This window comes from Lontra canadensis, unplaced genomic scaffold (genome assembly GCF_010015895.1).
Source record: "Lontra canadensis isolate GAN:19392208 unplaced genomic scaffold, GSC_riverotter_1.0 scaffold124, whole genome shotgun sequence".
In the NCBI taxonomy this organism is placed as follows: domain Eukaryota; kingdom Metazoa; phylum Chordata; class Mammalia; order Carnivora; family Mustelidae; genus Lontra; species Lontra canadensis.
In genome coordinates, this window is record NW_022631118.1 from 2359638 (window position 1) to 2375989 (window position 16352).

General features: G+C 39.9%; 1 protein-coding gene across 6 annotated transcripts in view; it reads left to right on the top strand.

Annotated features, from left to right (window-relative positions):
- ATG7 (autophagy related 7) overlaps positions 1-16352 on the top strand; it is a 244917-nt gene that overhangs the window by 29891 nt on the left and 198674 nt on the right. For all 6 annotated transcript variants that reach the window (XM_032841624.1, XM_032841621.1, XM_032841623.1 and 3 more), the window contains 4 exons: positions 2159-2275; positions 3584-3733; positions 12749-12837; positions 14454-14575. In XM_032841624.1, coding sequence (XP_032697515.1) covers positions 2159-2275; positions 3584-3733; positions 12749-12837; positions 14454-14575 — 478 coding nt within the window. The remainder of the gene's footprint in view (positions 1-2158; positions 2276-3583; positions 3734-12748; positions 12838-14453; positions 14576-16352) is intronic.

Genomic DNA, 16352 nt, shown 5'->3' on the forward strand with positions numbered 1-16352 from the left:
TAAAAATGTTTAAATTCTTTATGAGATTACTATCTGTAGTTTGGAATTAATTGCATAAATTTGAGCAATTTTGTAGATCTGCTACTAAGAGATACATAAGTAGTACTAGTTAAAGATTTCTAGGTTTGTTACTTTAGCATCAATACGTTTTCTATACCAAGAATTCTGTATGTTTGCCCTACTGCCCTTTTTACTGATCGTTCTTAACCTGCCTTTTAAAACTAAAAGTCTCTTTAAACACAAAGGGCTTTATGTTTAATTTGAGGTCCTTTGTATCCTGAAAAGAATTTCTAAGAAATTCAAGCCTTTTTCTTTTGAAGATAATCTGATAAAGCTTCTTAGAAATTGTGAGGTCCTTCATCTGGAATTGTTTAACCTTTGACTAAAGATCAGTTATGACAAATCATATAAGTATAAGGAAGAGAATAATCTGTGGAGGTGTTTTTACTTTCCTTTCTGCTGTTTTTAGGACTCAAAGGAACGGACACTTTAATTTCTGTTTTGTAGTTTGTTTTGCTGCCATCAAAAGGGAATTTGTTCTTAGTTGATCAGTTAATAGCAGAATTAGAGACTGGAAACTATAATTACTAGATTTCCTCATTCAGACATATGTTTATATATACATTTATATTTAAAAAGTTATATGGTAAAATTTCATTTATATGAAAAGCCCAGGAAAAGCAAGTCCATAGAGACAGAAAATAGATGAATGGTTCCCAGGGGTTGGCGAGAAGGGGGAATGGGAAGTTCTGTGGATGGGTGTTTCTTTCTTCTTTTTTTTTTTTTTTTTAAGATTTTATTTATTTGACAGACAGAGATCACAAGTAGGCAGAGAGGCAGGCAAAGAGAGAGAAGAGGAAGCAGGCTCCCTGCTGAGCAGAGAGCCCGATGTGGGGCTCTATCCCAGGACCCCGAGATCATGACCCGAGCTGATGGCAGAGGCTTTAACCCACTGAGCCACCCAGGCGCCCCATGGGTGTTTCTAACTAATAAACTGATGGGGGCTTTTTACACTTTAACATGGTAACTTTTATGGTGTGTGAATTATATGTTAATAAGAAGTCACCAAACAACGATCTATTCTTTATTCTTAGCAAAATTCAAGAAGAAATACTGATTAGCCAAATAAATAAACTGATGGAGAAGCTATCAAACACCCATAGAACTATGAGACCCACCATAGGAGTAACTTAGGCCACAAAAGCTGTAAGAATTCAGAGGCAAGAGCATCCAACCTGAGTGGGAACAGTTTTCAAGAACAGCTTCATGAGTCATTGTCCCTGCCTCACTTCCCCTGGTGGAAGGTATACCTCTAAAGATGTAATCTCAATGTCGCTGATGCTCCTTTGTTCTCAGAACCTCTTCTGTGACCCATGGCTATTAATCATGGACTCATTTTATCTCTGCCGGTACAGAGAGTGAGCTGCCTGAGGGCTCGACTGGCTTTTATTTATCTTCTTATTGTCAGAGTGTCTAATGTATTGCTTTGTACATGGCAAGTGTTTAATAGTTGTTGACTCAAATTACACCAACAAGGCATTTCTGAAAGCAGTGTTTTATTATCGCAGGCATGTAGAGGTTATGGATGGCACAGCCGTTTCAATAATATGCTCCATTCGTTTGACTCTGAATAGTGGTAACCATGTCTGCTGGTTGGGCCTTCCCAGATAGTATAGTACATACATATAGTACATACTAGTACCATAGTATGTGTGGTACTAGGACAGAACTTAAATTTCGGAAACAGAATTCTACCCCCCTCCCCACCACTCAGTATCTTTGTTTTGTTCAAGTACTTCACCTTCGTCTAAGCTTCAGTTTTCTGTCCATAAAATGGGATAATAATTATGTCCTGGGATGGTTTTGTGTATTTAACAGTGATGATGGTAATTGCCAGTTAACACTTTCTGTTAGCAAGTGGCTAATATGTTTATCATGAGGTATTAGTGTGTGGTGTATGGGAATATTTTAAGAGAAAGACAAAAATTCTGTATTCTATCATGAGCTCTGTTGGAGATGAGACTTTCTGACCAGCTGATCCTATTTTGTGTGCATCAATGTGTCTATCTACATGGCGATGGGGAATTACATTAATGGATGCATTCCAGTTTAATCATTGGTGCTACTCTGATATCTTCTGTTATATCCTTTCTTCTAGGATCTAAAGAAGTACCACTTCTACTATTGGTTTTGCTTCCCTGCTCTCTGCCTTCCAGAGAGTATACCCCTCATTCAAGGGCCAGTAGGCTTGGATCAAAGGTTTTCACCAAAACAGGTATCAAGAAATTAAATAAAATGCAGGCAAAATTGGGTTTAATACATTTGAGTACGTTAGTTCATTCTAAAGACAGGCACTTGTCTGAATGGAGAGATGGTCACCGTGGAATCCTACAAAGATGGTACTAGGAGCATACTTATTTACAAAATGTTTGTAAAGATCATTTTGAAGGAGTACTGAATGATACTTTTTTAAAGTTTTCAGTGACATTTGGTGAAAGGCTAAGCTGGTAGGGAGGAGTTATAGGAACATGTTGAAAGTCTGCAAGAATTTGCCAAAATGTGGTTTTCACTTTCACTATAGACGATCCTAAGGCAGTCTACTTTGGGAAGAGTCTTTGAGAACAAATAGAAGACATTCTACCACCCTCACACCAGGTTGTGGAATTTCTACATCAGAAATGGTAGACAGAGATCTAGTCTTTTTGGTCTAAGAAAGACAATATAGTCATCAGAGATGGTCTAGTGGAGAGCAGTGAAAATAATCAGGCTAGTAGAACACAGACTCTAAACCAAAGAATTCCAGTTGTCGTTGAGGCAAGGATTGAGTGGCAAGATGATTTGAAATCATGAAGCACATCAATCATTAAACCGTGAATTCTAACACCAGGGAGAAACCCTAATTGATGAAAAAATAGTAGTAAGTTTGTTTAGGGCAAATTGAAGGTTGTAGTTTTGTGGAACTAATTTCCCAAGAAGAAAGACAAGTGGAGGAAAAGGATAATGCCATGGGACTGACTGCTGATGTAAACAAGATTTCTTTTAGGAGTGACATAAATATTCTAAAATTATCCTACATTCTATAAATATTCTAAAATTATTGCACTGTTGGTTGCATAATCCTGCAAACATGCTAAAAACAGCACTGAATTATGCACTTTACATGGGTGAAATTGTCTAGTAAGTGAGGTATGTCTCAGTAATGTTATTTTATGGAAAGGTTCAAGGTAAAATTTATCAGTCGTGGATTCAGTGCTTGGTTATTATAGGAGAGAAATAATGTTTGGAGCTCTCTCTACACCATTGTGATTAACATTTTAGGGTGCCACCATGCTGTACCATAAAGTGTCCCCTCAAAACCTCGTGCCCCTGTCTTAAGACACACCACCATGCACGTGGAAAGGGTTACGTAGAAGTGAAGGGGTATTATTTGGGGGTACTTCTATGTTTATTTGCTACAAAAGAATAACAGGGGTATGCTCAGTCATTTCTAGTCTTCTGGCTTTAACGTACCTTTTATGTTAATTTTTAGCTCAGAACTAGAAAGTAATTGTCTGGAGAATAACTCAATGTTTCCTGTTCTTAGATTCAAGGCCTTGAGCGTGCATATGATGATCTTTGTCAAACAGAAGGAGTCCCAGCGCTACCTTACTTCTTAATCAAGTATGATGAGAACATAGTGCTGGTTTCCCTGCTTAAACACTACAGTGATTTCTTCCAAGACCAAAGGACAAAGGTCAGAAAAACTCTGAGTTTTGTTTTATTATTCTTAAAAAATAAATCTGATGTTCATGTCTTAATAGATCATTGCAAAATTCAAAATCACTTAGATTTCTTTAGCCCTCCAAGGAATGTTGTGGAACATTCTTTAATCTTCATCCTCTCCCAGCCCTGCTGTTCCCAGATCAGCTTCTCCTCCAGATTTTCCTAGCTCTTTTACACCTCAAAGTAATTTTGGGCTCCTCCTTTCCGATTCGTGATAAAGTTATTTCAGTTTTCCTTCCTGATATATTTTGTATCTGTATTTTAACTTATTTCCAGAGTTACCACCATAGTTCAGGCCCTGATTACTTCTGTTCTGGACAGTTAGAGTCTTCTTGCTTCCATCCTGTTTACCACCACTTGCTTCAAACTACTCACATTCACCTTGTCATTCAGTGATCAGGTTAATGGTGTCTTCCATCTGGCTCCAGGCCACTTCTCCTGCTTCATCTTCCGCTGTTTTCCTCATAAACCATTGCTCACCTGAGCTTGCCTGTTTCTTCAGAGAACCCTCACCCGCACCCCTACCCCCACTAATCAAGTCTATGTAGGACTTTTTCTATATCTCTCTTTGACCTCGCACAATATCATCTGAAACATACTCTATGTGAATAATCCTGAGAAACTCTCCTTGTTGGAATTCCAGCTCCATGGTGAAGCCTTCTCACAGGGTGGCCTGGCTGTGTGTGATCTTTCCTTTTCTGATCTCACTGCGCTTACTTTCTGATCCTCATTTTCTGTCCTGTTCCCTTATGCAAGTTACTTTTTGTTCTATCCTAGATGGTAAGCTCCTAAAGGGCAGAGCTTGTATCTTAATGTATCTGCATCTACAAAATATCTTAAACTAGTCTTAGGCCCTCAATAAAATTCTGAACAGATGAAAAAGTACTGTGTCTTTCAGAAGTGTATATAGTGAGCTATCTCATATATAAGGGATTGTAAATTAAAAATAAACAATTGATGAATTTTATGAGCTTACGAAGTCAAGTGGGATAATTTCATTAGCCATGTAGATATATCAGAGTTGAGAAAAGAGAGACCTCTAATAGATGCCCTGATTATTTCTTAGCCTGAACTTAAGATACCTTTTTTTAAGTGCATTTTTTTCTCAACTATATTAGTTAGCATTTTCCTTCACAAAATAATACTTTATTAGGCACTAAGCATTCCATTTTCTATCCTCTTTTTGATCTTTTTTGAAAGAGCCACTATGTGACTGGAGCTCACGAATAGCTTATCACTTTAGTTTGGACAGTGCTGGTTGGTTGCCCAGTGGGAGAGTACTGGTCGATAAATGAACTGCACTAAGGATGGTTCCATTTGTGATTTTTATTTCCAGCTGCATCTTTCTGTTTTTAAATTCTCACAACATTATTCAACTATTATTTTAAGGTTTCAGGTTTTTTTAAACTAAACACTTTGTATATTTCCTACTAATCTTTTTCTATTTTTTAAAGACTAAGATGATATCATATTTTTTTTTATTGTAACATTTAGCACAATACCGTTATACTCTGTATCAACTTCCTTTCTGATAGATAACATCAAATTTTTGACGTTTAGTTTTCTCATACTTCTTCATTATTAGGAGCTTCCCTGTGCATCAGATTCCTGCCCTCTACCCACTTACCTTGAATTATTTCCTTAGGAAGGATTTTTAGATAGAGAACTACTGACTTAAAGGGTTTGGATATTTTAAGGTTTATGATCAGTGGTGTGCTTGTAAATGTTTGACAGCTGGCTCTCTGGTGGGGCAAAACCCTGATTGTGTATGTTGGCTTCTTTTCATGGTGTCAGTCCTCCCACCATGGCCGAGTTCAGGCTGCTAACATGAAGTCACAGAATGCAGAGATGGGAAGAGATGGTAACAGTTGGCTTTCCCAAGTCTGTTCAGGCCAGCTCTGGCCTACCACGGCCTGTCATAACTATGGCTCACAAACTGTGCTGGTTTTCCCTCCTGCCAGCCATGCACCCAGACCAGCCCTGGGATGTTACACATTTTACACATTTGAACCAGTTAGAAAAGGGCCTTATTTACATACTTCGTTCCCTCGGTGAGACTATGATTCCACTTACTGGTCATGGTGACAACCGCATCATTAACAATTAGTTGTCTTTCAAGCCAGTGTTTGTGATTCCATCAAAAACAGCCCATATCTCTGTGCCATTGCCAGTCTTTTGGGAAAGCTTGCTTGAGTCTTCTGCTTTCCTCAGAGCAGTTATTGAAGATTGGATGTTTGGGAAACATTTTGTAATTTTAACAACATTAGCCTTTAATTCTGGGGTTTTAAAATCTTTAGACAGGAGCGAAGCAAAGGAACAACAATTGGTATGCTATTAGCGGGCGTCTTTCTTCACTTAGCAAAAGCTCCGCATCTTGGCAGCTGTCTGTGACATTGCAGTGCATTAGATTCTTGGATTTTTGTATCCCGTACTTTTAAAACATGTAGTCGCCTTTGCACATTTCCTGTTCCATCAAGTATTTGAGTAGTAGATGGCCATTTGTCAGATAAGTGTGTTTTAAGGGAGCAGTGTGGAGATTTCTCCAGCTGAAGGTACTCAAGTTGACAATTTTGCTCTCTTTTCTTTCTCATGTACTTTTTCAGCAAATAACTGGGTGGACCATAGCCAGAGCATGACTGAGCTACTTCAATGAACTGTGTGCTCTCGGCCAAGTAGAAAGGAGCATTTATTTCGACAGCCTTCTAAACAAAGCTTTTTTCCCCCCAATTACATTTTGCTTCTTTCTACTGATTGGTATTATAAAAGAAGTGATTTGCCCAGCTTTGCACAATGATTGTGTGACAAAGCCAGGTGGAGAAGGCAGAACTCCTAGCCCATGATGATTTCTGGCTGCCACTACCAACAACAAAAAAATCTATTTACCCAAACAGTTAAGCTGGCTTACCTAGCATTGTGCTGACTAATTCCTGACTAATTGAGGTTCCTGATTTGGTTCCGAAAGCACTTAAAGATTTTGGAATCACTTTTGAATCATCAAAGAAATATTAAAGGATGTTCAGCCTAATGTCAAATGGATTCTGTCATTTTCCTGTCTGGATGCTTGCTTTTTGTACTCATGCGTGCCTCATGTGGGTAGGAGAGTTACTTTAAAGCATCTCGAAGTTGACCTCCCTGTGTGGTTGATAGATTTCTCTTCAGCAGTTCCTTCCTACTCTGTAGCTCATCTTAGGTCAGGTTGCTCTAAGAAACTGATTCCTGTTTTTTTCTGCTCAGAAAAAGTTGGTTTTTTTTTTCTTACTACCTTCCTATCTCATTGCCTTTGTATTTAGTGTCAGAAATGTACTCATTCTTTGAAATAAGGCACCACTTACAGTATCTAATATGACGTTCTTGTTTCTATAACTTAATTTAGTCCCAACTCTTCACTTATAGATGATAAAGCCTAAATGTGGAAAGTATATGATAAACTGGAACTTATCCCCTTCTTTTCTCTGCCAGTTAGGAAAAAGGGAACTTTGAGATGGAAGGTAGATCGCTACGTAATGATAACAGATTGAACTGAACAGAAGGGTCAGTGCAGATACGACATAGAGTTTATTTACATTGCTGTTATAGTTAGCATTCGTTGAGCTTGCCTTGTGTCCAGTCTCCATGTGCAGGCAGAGTTCTCCAAAGAGGAGAAACCTAAGGTATAGAGAAATTGTATGAGAATAAGGCATCTGCTAAGAGTCCAGATTTATTGAGTCACATTTGAAAATTGAAACTCAGAGTCTCAATACGAAGGTCATTTTCTGGAATTGAGGCTATGTAGATTCTTCCTAAATAAAAATTGAGTAGCTTTTAAATACCCAGTAAGATTGAGCCTAATAAGTCTGTGTTGTCTTATAAGCTATGTAGGATTTTATTTCTCTTTAATGTTCTATCAAGTTCTATAATTCTGGAACTAGAAGGAATCCTTTGAGATGAAATGATGCAACCCCTCCATTTTATAGGTAAGGAGAGAATTTCTCCACAGTCGATTTTCTTCCCTACGTTAGTATGCTTGCCTACTCACACCCCAAGTTCTGAAAATCAGTTAGCGGTAGAATTAGAACACATGCCTGCTGACCTCTGGCTTTTTCTACCACATCAGGTCATTTTCTTCTTCTAAGCTGTTTTAAATGTTATAGAAGTAGAATGCCAGCCTCACCCTTCTCCCCCTTTTCTTGCTGGATAATAGAGTTGTAAATGTCTTTGATAAATTTTTTAAAATGTGAAGGCAAAACAATGATTACTTAAATGTAATTTGTCCAGCAGATGCCATCTGTCATGATTGACAGAAGGGAATAAAGCTGAAGGGTGTCCCAGGTGGTGGCGGTTGCCCACAGGACCAGAAGACCTCAAGGGAGACAACATCTTCATTCAGAGGGAGCCCTGGGGGGAGTGCCTCATTTTTCGGGTTCTCTCATCTCTCAGAGCAAGTCCTTTAAGATTAAACTGTCACATTCTCATCCAGGGCAATCCCAGTTTGAAAATGTCACTGAAGGGGGAACCTGTACTGTTGAGAAAGGAAAGGGGAGGGAAAAGGGCCAGCCAAGATGCTGTACCATGGCTTTACATGTGAGCTTCAGATCTCTGTTGGTTAGCCATCATCTCCCTCCCTTCATCTGCGTCCCAGGATCCCTGCCCAAAAATGGGGTATAAGGGGCAGAGCATCCCATATAGTGGGTCTTGGAGAAATGGCCAGTTTTGTCATTTATTCAGCAGAATTTGCTGAACATCCATTACTGTGCCAGGCACTAGGGATGGAAAGATGCATGTGATAGACATTGCTTGAGCCCGCACAGAGCGAGGCCACTTTAAGCAACTGCTGCACTCTCAAGAGGTCTTTGTAACTTGTTGTGCTTTAGAATTACCTGGCGAGCTTTTAGAATAACTAATGCTCAAGCCACAGCCCAGACTAGCAAAACCAGAACCTCGAGTGGTGGGACCCAGGCAGCAGGATTTTTGAAAGCTTCCCAAGTGATTGTCACACACATTCAAATATGAAGACCAAGACAGGAGAGAGTTGAGGAGCATGGCAGTGTGCTCAACCTGCCATGAGCGTGCAGTTCACCTGGGTCCTTGTTAAAATGCAGAGTCGGATCCAGTGGGACTGGAGACAGGGAGCCTGAGATTCTGCATTTCCAGCAGATTCCCAGGTGGTGCTACTGGTGCGTGGACCACATTTACAGAGAATGGAAAGACATAGAGCCAGTCCAGACTTTCCAAGGTAATGAAAAATGGCCCCACAGACTTTCCTCTTTAGTCTACAAGATCACCTTCTCTAATGGTTCGCCAAGAGTGTGTGGACTAGTTCAACGGCACCAGCATCGCTTTGACACTTTATACAGATACACGTGGCTAGGCTCACCCCTGGAGATTTGGACGCACGAATAATGTTAGTAGCACTACACATATACAGGGCTTTTCATGTCAGTACCATACCCTGTCATCCTCACTGTGTCTCTGTGAAGTAGGTGCCCAGAGATTCAGGTTTAAAAAGCTGAGACCTGGATGCCGGGGTGGCGCAGTCAGTTTCAGTGTCTGACTCTTGATTTTGGCACAGGTCATGCTCTCAGGGTCGCAGATTAAGCCCTGGTGTCAGGCTCTGCGATCAGTGGGGAGGTGGCTTGAGATTCTCTCTTTCTCCCACTCTCCCTCTGCTTACCACCCACCCCGTACTCACTCTCTTTCTCTCAATTAAATCTTTAAAAAAAAAAAAAAAAAAAGTCAAGGCCTAGGGGCACCTGGGTGGCTCAGTCAGTTAACATCCAACTCTTGATTTAGGCTCAGGTCATGATCTCAGTGTCGTAAGACTAAGCCCCACGTCAGGCTCCATGCCCAGCATGCTTAAGATCCTTTCTCTCTCTCTCTCTCTACCCCTGCCCCTTTCTGACTACCCCCCCCCCAAAAAAACAGCTGAGGCTTAAAGGATTTGACTGATTTGCCTTAGGCCAGTCATGTAGCAAGGGGCAGTACTCAGAATAGTCTGTGCAAACTCTGTTTTTAAAAGCTTCTTGGATGCTGGTATTTTGTCTTCCATGGAAAAGAAAGTCTCAAATAAAGATATTCTGTGTTTCCTGAAAGGATAGTTATATGTCTGAATCTGTATTGAATAAAATATGAATCTGTCTGTTTGCATTAAAGACAGGAAATGCATCTACACAAAAAGCTTCAGTGTTCTTAAGAATAAGAAAATTTCACATAGAGAAGGTAGCAAAAAAAGAGTACTCTTGGAACAATGCAGTAATTATCTGATAGTACTATAGTAGAATTCATTTTCAGAGATTTTTATTGAGCACAGATGAAAGCTAATTAATTGTCCTTCCATACAGGAAATAGCAAAAAAGTTGTGGTGCACCAGTACAATGGAATGCCATTCAGCCACTACTGACAGAGGTTGTAGAAAGACATTTATTGGCATAGAAGAGAGTTAACAATGAATAAGAGCTATAAAACAGTATTTATAGCACTGTCTCATTTTCATTTAGTAATAAAAATTATACTAAAATTGTATAATTGTATAAAAGTTACGATAAAAATATATTTATGCAAAGATAAAATTAAGGGGGATTATATACCAAGGTGTTAATGCTGGTTTTTTCTGGATGGTGGACTTATAGGCCTTTCCTTCCTTCCTGCTTGCCTGCCTTCCTTCTGCCTTCCTGACTTTCTACTTTTGTTTCCTTTCTTTTCCTTTCTCTGAGTAAGGATTAAGCTTCTGCTTTGTGTCTAATATTATATTGAGCATTGTAGTAAAATAAATGGAATTGTTTGGCCTGGCCCCATTCTTATGGAACTTAGTGGATCTAGAGTAACTAAAATTCTACTGTGTTTTTATTTATTTAACCCAAAACTATACCTATAAAGGAAACCTGTCGGTTGATTTATGGTTCTCTCCCAGCCATCCTTCCTCCATCCCTCCCTTTCTCCCTCCTTTCACATACAAACCCATCCACCCTCACTCCCTCCTTCCCTCTCTCCTACCCACCCACTCATCCATCCATCCATCTTTTCATTATTCAACATGCATTCACTAAGTATGTGGTATGTATATATGAACTGATCATGGGGAGATGAAAAAGATACTCCCTCTTCTCTAGATGCTCATTGTCTTCTTTTCTTTGAAATAAACTTTTTATTTTGGAGTAACTTTAGATTTATTAAAAAACTGAAACTACAGTGCAGAGAGAATTCCCATACACTCTCACCCAGTTTCAGTTTTCTCTGATGTTATCCATAGTACCTGAGAAAGCAACATTGGTGGATTACTCTTACCTAAACTCTGGACTTTATTCTCCTTTTCACCAGTTTTTCCCACAACAGCTTCCTTCTGTTCCAGGAGCCATTCCAGGAGACTACATTGCATTGTGTTGTCATGACTCTTTGGTCTCCCCTGGTCAGTAGTAATTCCTCAGACTTTCCTTGTTTTTGATGACCTTGACAGTTTTGAAGAGTACTGGACAGTTATTTTGATAGAATGTTCCTTAATTTGTATTTGTCTGATGATTCCCTATGATTAGACGGGGGTTATGGGTTTTTGGGAAGAAAGCCACCAAGGGTGAGCTGCCTTAGTCATTGCATCATATCTCGGGTGCCTGATATGCACACGGCATCCATGATGATGTTAAACTTGATCATGTGGTTAAGGTAGTCTTTGCCAGGTTTGTCTCTTGTGAAGTTACTGTTTGTTCTTTGGGAGTAGGTCACTGAGTCTAGCCCACTCTCCAGGAGGAGAAGGATTAAGCTCTACTCCTAGAAAGGGCAGTATATTGTTTGGAAATCTTCTATAAGGAAGACTTGCCTCTTCACCTTCTTACTTTTATTTATCCCATCATTTATTTATATCAGTATGGACTCACAGGTATTTATTTTATACCTTGGATTATAATCCAGTCCTGCATTATTTATTTGCATTGTTCAGATTGTTCTAGCCTTACCATCGAATGCTGTTTCAGTTGGTTCTAGTGTCCCCTTGGCATGGCTCCATGCCTTTGTTTGTTGAGCACTTACTTTCTGGTATACAAGATGCTGCAGGCTCATCTTGTATTTTCCCTGCCTCAGCCCTAGACTTAGCCATGTGTTCAAGGAGCCCTGATTCCTTTTATTGGAGAATGGTATTGTCTTTTGCAAGGAAGAAGAAAAAGTAAAAAATGGTATGTATAATCTACAAATTGCTGTGGAAGCACAGCAGAGTGACTATTCCCACCAAAGGGAGTCTTCACTGAAGAAATGGTATTTGAAGTTGGATAGAGTTTTCTAGACAGAGGTCAGTGTTGAGGGAGTTGAAGGGGGATGGAGTGTAAGGAAATACATATTAACAATATCAAGAGCATCTGACTTTTAAAAAATTATTTATTTATTTATTTGACAGAGAAAGAAAGAGCACAAGTAGGCAGAGAGGCAGGCAGAGGCAGGGCGGGGGGGGGGGGGGGAAGCAGGCTCCCTGCTGAGCAGAGAGCCCGATGCGGCACTCGATCCCAGGACCTTGAGATCATGTCCTGAGCCAAAGGCAGAGGCTTAACCTACTGAGCCACCTAGGCACCCCAAGAGCATCTGACTTTTTCGTTTGATCTGACTGTAGGCTTGTAATGGTAGTGGCCCTTCTTTGATTTTTTTGTTACATAAACATTAGTAGTTTTCACAGGTTGTGTCTCTTTATGAGAGGATGTTCTCTATGTGAGCCCTGACAGTTGACTGTCTTCCCTCCCAGCTACTTTCCCTGCAATCTTTCTTCCTTCTGAATGTATCTAGTTCCTACTATGCCAAGCCTACTGCAAGGTGTGGAGGCTGCAGAGAAGAATTCGATAGCCCCTCCATCTAGAAGCCCTGTGGTCTGGCATGAGGTCCTTTTGCTTTCTTCTCTACTCTCTAGCCCTTCATCAAGTGTCTAATTGTTAGTGCTTTTGCAGAATAGCATAAAAGGGAAAAAAGCAAATACAGTGTCTGTACTGTGAACCTGACATGACACTTGACTCACTCAAAACATCTTTTCTCTTCACAGATAACAATTGGTGTATATGATCCCTGTAACTTAGCCCAGCATCCTGGATGGCCTTTGAGGAATCTTTTGGTCCTAGCAGCACACCGATGGTATTTACATGTGTGTGTCTTTGTCTGTCTGTCTCTGTCATTCTATTTTTGACACTGTGTATGCCTCTGTCTGTGTCTCTTTTTTTTCCAATGCATTTTTTCATTTCTGGCATAGAAACCAGATAATAAATCAATTCAGTCATGATCCAGTTTCCATCAGTGGAAGCCCCTAAGCAGGTATGTTACAGAGCTGCAGACTGACCATATTGCACTAAAGACATTTCAGAGTAGGGCAGAGTGAGCAGCCATAGGTCCCAAGCTGGAAATTCCAGCCCCTCCCTCCAGCTGTCTGGGTCAGCCTCACATAGGATTTTCTTACTGCTGCAATCTTCCTTTTCTTCTAGCCCTAAAATAATGAAAACAGAGGGTATCTAAGAGGTCAGTATACATTTAAAAAGATGCTCAACATCATTAGTCATCATGGACATAAAATATGATGAGATTCTACTCAGTAATAAAGATAATGAGGTACCATGCTGAGATACTACTACATGCCTACCAAATGACTTGAAAAAGATGACAGCACCAAGTGTTGTCAAAGATGTGAATCAGTTGGAACCCCCAAACTGCTCAAAAATGGGCAGCATCCACCAAAGTTAAAACTGTCTATGGCTCAACAGTTTCTTTCCCAGGTAGATAATGCATAGAAATGTGTGCTTAGAAGCAAAACACACATGCAGGGATGTGTACAGCAGCATTATTCTTTATAAACAAACACCAGGAATAACCCAGATGTCCTTCAACAGTGAAATGGTCGATAAATTGTGGCATATTCATTGTGATGGAATGTGATGTAGTAAAACTGGTGAACTGCTGATGCTCATGTCAACACGGATGCCATGAGGTTCAGTGGAAATAATCCAGCCCTTAAGAGAATAGGCCCTCTATGATTACTTCTCTGTAAAGATCAGAGCAGGAAAAGCCCAGGAGTAGACTTAGACATTAGAGTAGTAGTTACTCTTAAAGGGGCTGGCCAGTGACTGGGAGAGGCATGAGATAGGCTCCTTTATGTTTAGGATTTGTGTACTTGTCTTCGTATCTGTTTTACTTACATAAAAATGCTTTTAAAAAAAATGAAGATAGTTAATTATAGATTGTCCCCAGAGGGAGAATTGTTACACTTGCTTACCCAGGTAGTGTGTCTGGAGAGTACACATAGGCTTGCTAACTACTTCTGACTGAGGTGCTATTTCATAAAATATGAGTTCAGAGGGAGAAGGGGGGCCAGGAGAACCCGTGAATGTCTTAGAGTTTCTTTTAATGTCTTGTAAGCTTTTTTCCCCCTCTATTTAAGATGCATTTGTCAGAATTATTTATTTATTTATTTATTTATTTATTTATTATTTATTTTATGTGATTGTTACATAAAATTCATTTAGAAATCACAGCCAGTCCATTGTTTGGTCTCTAAGCATTTGGACAAAGAAAAGCATACGTGAATGTGTTCAAAATCTCTCAGAGGTTAAGGCCATGCCCCAAGAGTTCAGGGAGGCATAATTAACAATGAATTGAATACTCTCCAACTGGTTTTGCTGAAGCTCTTATGTGAGCTCTTTCTTTTCCCTCCTTAAAAAAAAAAAAAATGAATTAATTCAAACCTGGGGCCTGACATCAAGGAGTAGCAGTTTCCAGTCTGTTGAAGTCCTTTGCTTCCGGGACCGCACCATGCAGGGGGTGAGAGACATTGCTCACAGCATCGTCTTCGAAGTGAAGCTTCCAGAAATGGCATTTAGCCCAGGTAATTTGCCGGTCTTTGAGAATGCATATAATTATCATTTATCAGGAACTGAAGCAAGTTTAACTTTCCTTTCATTCCCTTCACAATGGCAGCAGAAGGTAGAGAAAAGTACAACCCCTACCTCTTTGCCCATGGGAACACCTCCCTTGAACAGAGGGCACTCTCTGCTATTCAGAAAGGAACAAAGGCAAAGATGGTCCTCAGGAAATTTCCTTCAGGCCTTTGTTTTTTCCCTCCAGTCTTGAAGATTCTCCCCCCACCACCTAGCTTTTGTTTCACATAAAATCTTTATTCCTGAACTTTCTTACAGGAAGAACAAAATACTATACTTACATATTTATTTGTTGTGTAAAGTTATGTGATCTTTCTCTCCATATAGTAAATCAGTCAGCAAAAGTGCCATTTCTCCTTCCACATTCAATATTCTTCACTAGATCCTAAATGGTAGACATCAGCTGTTATCTCCAGTTCATAAGTTAGGAAACTTGGGCTCACGGATATTTTATAGATGTGTGTGTGTGTGTGTACATTTATGTATTTTTATACATATTACAAAGATAGAATACATACTCAAATTCTAGTAAAAATAAAGATAATACTTACCTCATGGAGTCTCCCTTAGGACGAATGTGTGTCCTGTATAAAAGACAGAACACTATCTGGCTTATTATAGGCATTTAATAAATGCTAATTTATGTTAATTTCCTATTTACACAAAGCCCAGCACTCTCCAGAATGATCCCTCAGATTTCTATGACTTACATGCTTTCCAGGATACCTTTATACACATTGTTTAATTTGCTTTTCACCACATCTACATTGTTCTATGGCACTTTGTTTTCTTTCTTCTGGGGGTCCTGTGCCTCAGAGAGAGAGAGAGAATGTGTGTGTGTGTGTGTGTGTGTGTGTGTGTGTGTGTGTGTGTGTTGGGGAGGACAGTGTTAGCTTCTCTTCTGAGATGTCATTTCTCTAGTGATGTCAGAAGGTTTCAGGATTGGCTCTGAGGGCATTTTATCGGTGATTCTTTGCCATTGCACTGATAAATGTCTTAAATAGATTTCCTGGATAAATTTACAGTGGATTTAGCTTGGTTGGGCAAAGAGGGGTATAGGTTGTAAATTGAGAGCCCTAAGAAATCCACAGCTTTCCTGCTGTCTTTAGATCCATGCATTTGATTGAGCACCCTCTTCTGGCACCTTCTAAAATAGCTTCCATGTGCTGTTAACTGAGGTGCCATACCTGCGTGTTACTAAGCCACAGTTGTAGATAGTTCTAGGGGAATGGGTGAGTTACCTAACAAGTGATATGTGCCTGGTCTGTGCCTGGCAGGCCACCAAATGCCTTCCACACTTCTTCACTCACTTAATCTTGCCAGCTGTCCTTCAGAGGAGGCACTTTTTTTTTCCATTTTTATGATAAAGTCATTGTATGATTCTTCCTTCACGGTCCCGATGATCTCGCTGATATTGGTGAAGCTGGCAAAGCCTGGAAGCATTGCACATTTCCTTTTGAAAATGGTGCTTCCTATCACCCAATAAATACCTTCAATATATGTATATATTTAAGATTTTATTTATTTATTTGACAGAGAGAGAGCACAAGTAAGCAGAGCAGCAGGCAGAGGGAGAGAGAGAAGCAGGCTCTCTGCTGAGCAGGAAGCCCGATGTGGGGCTCAATCCCAGGACCCTGGAACCATAACCTGAGCCGAAGGCAGCTGCTTAACCAACTGAGTCACCCAGGCACCCCAGTATATCTTCTTTATACTTGATATTGAGTG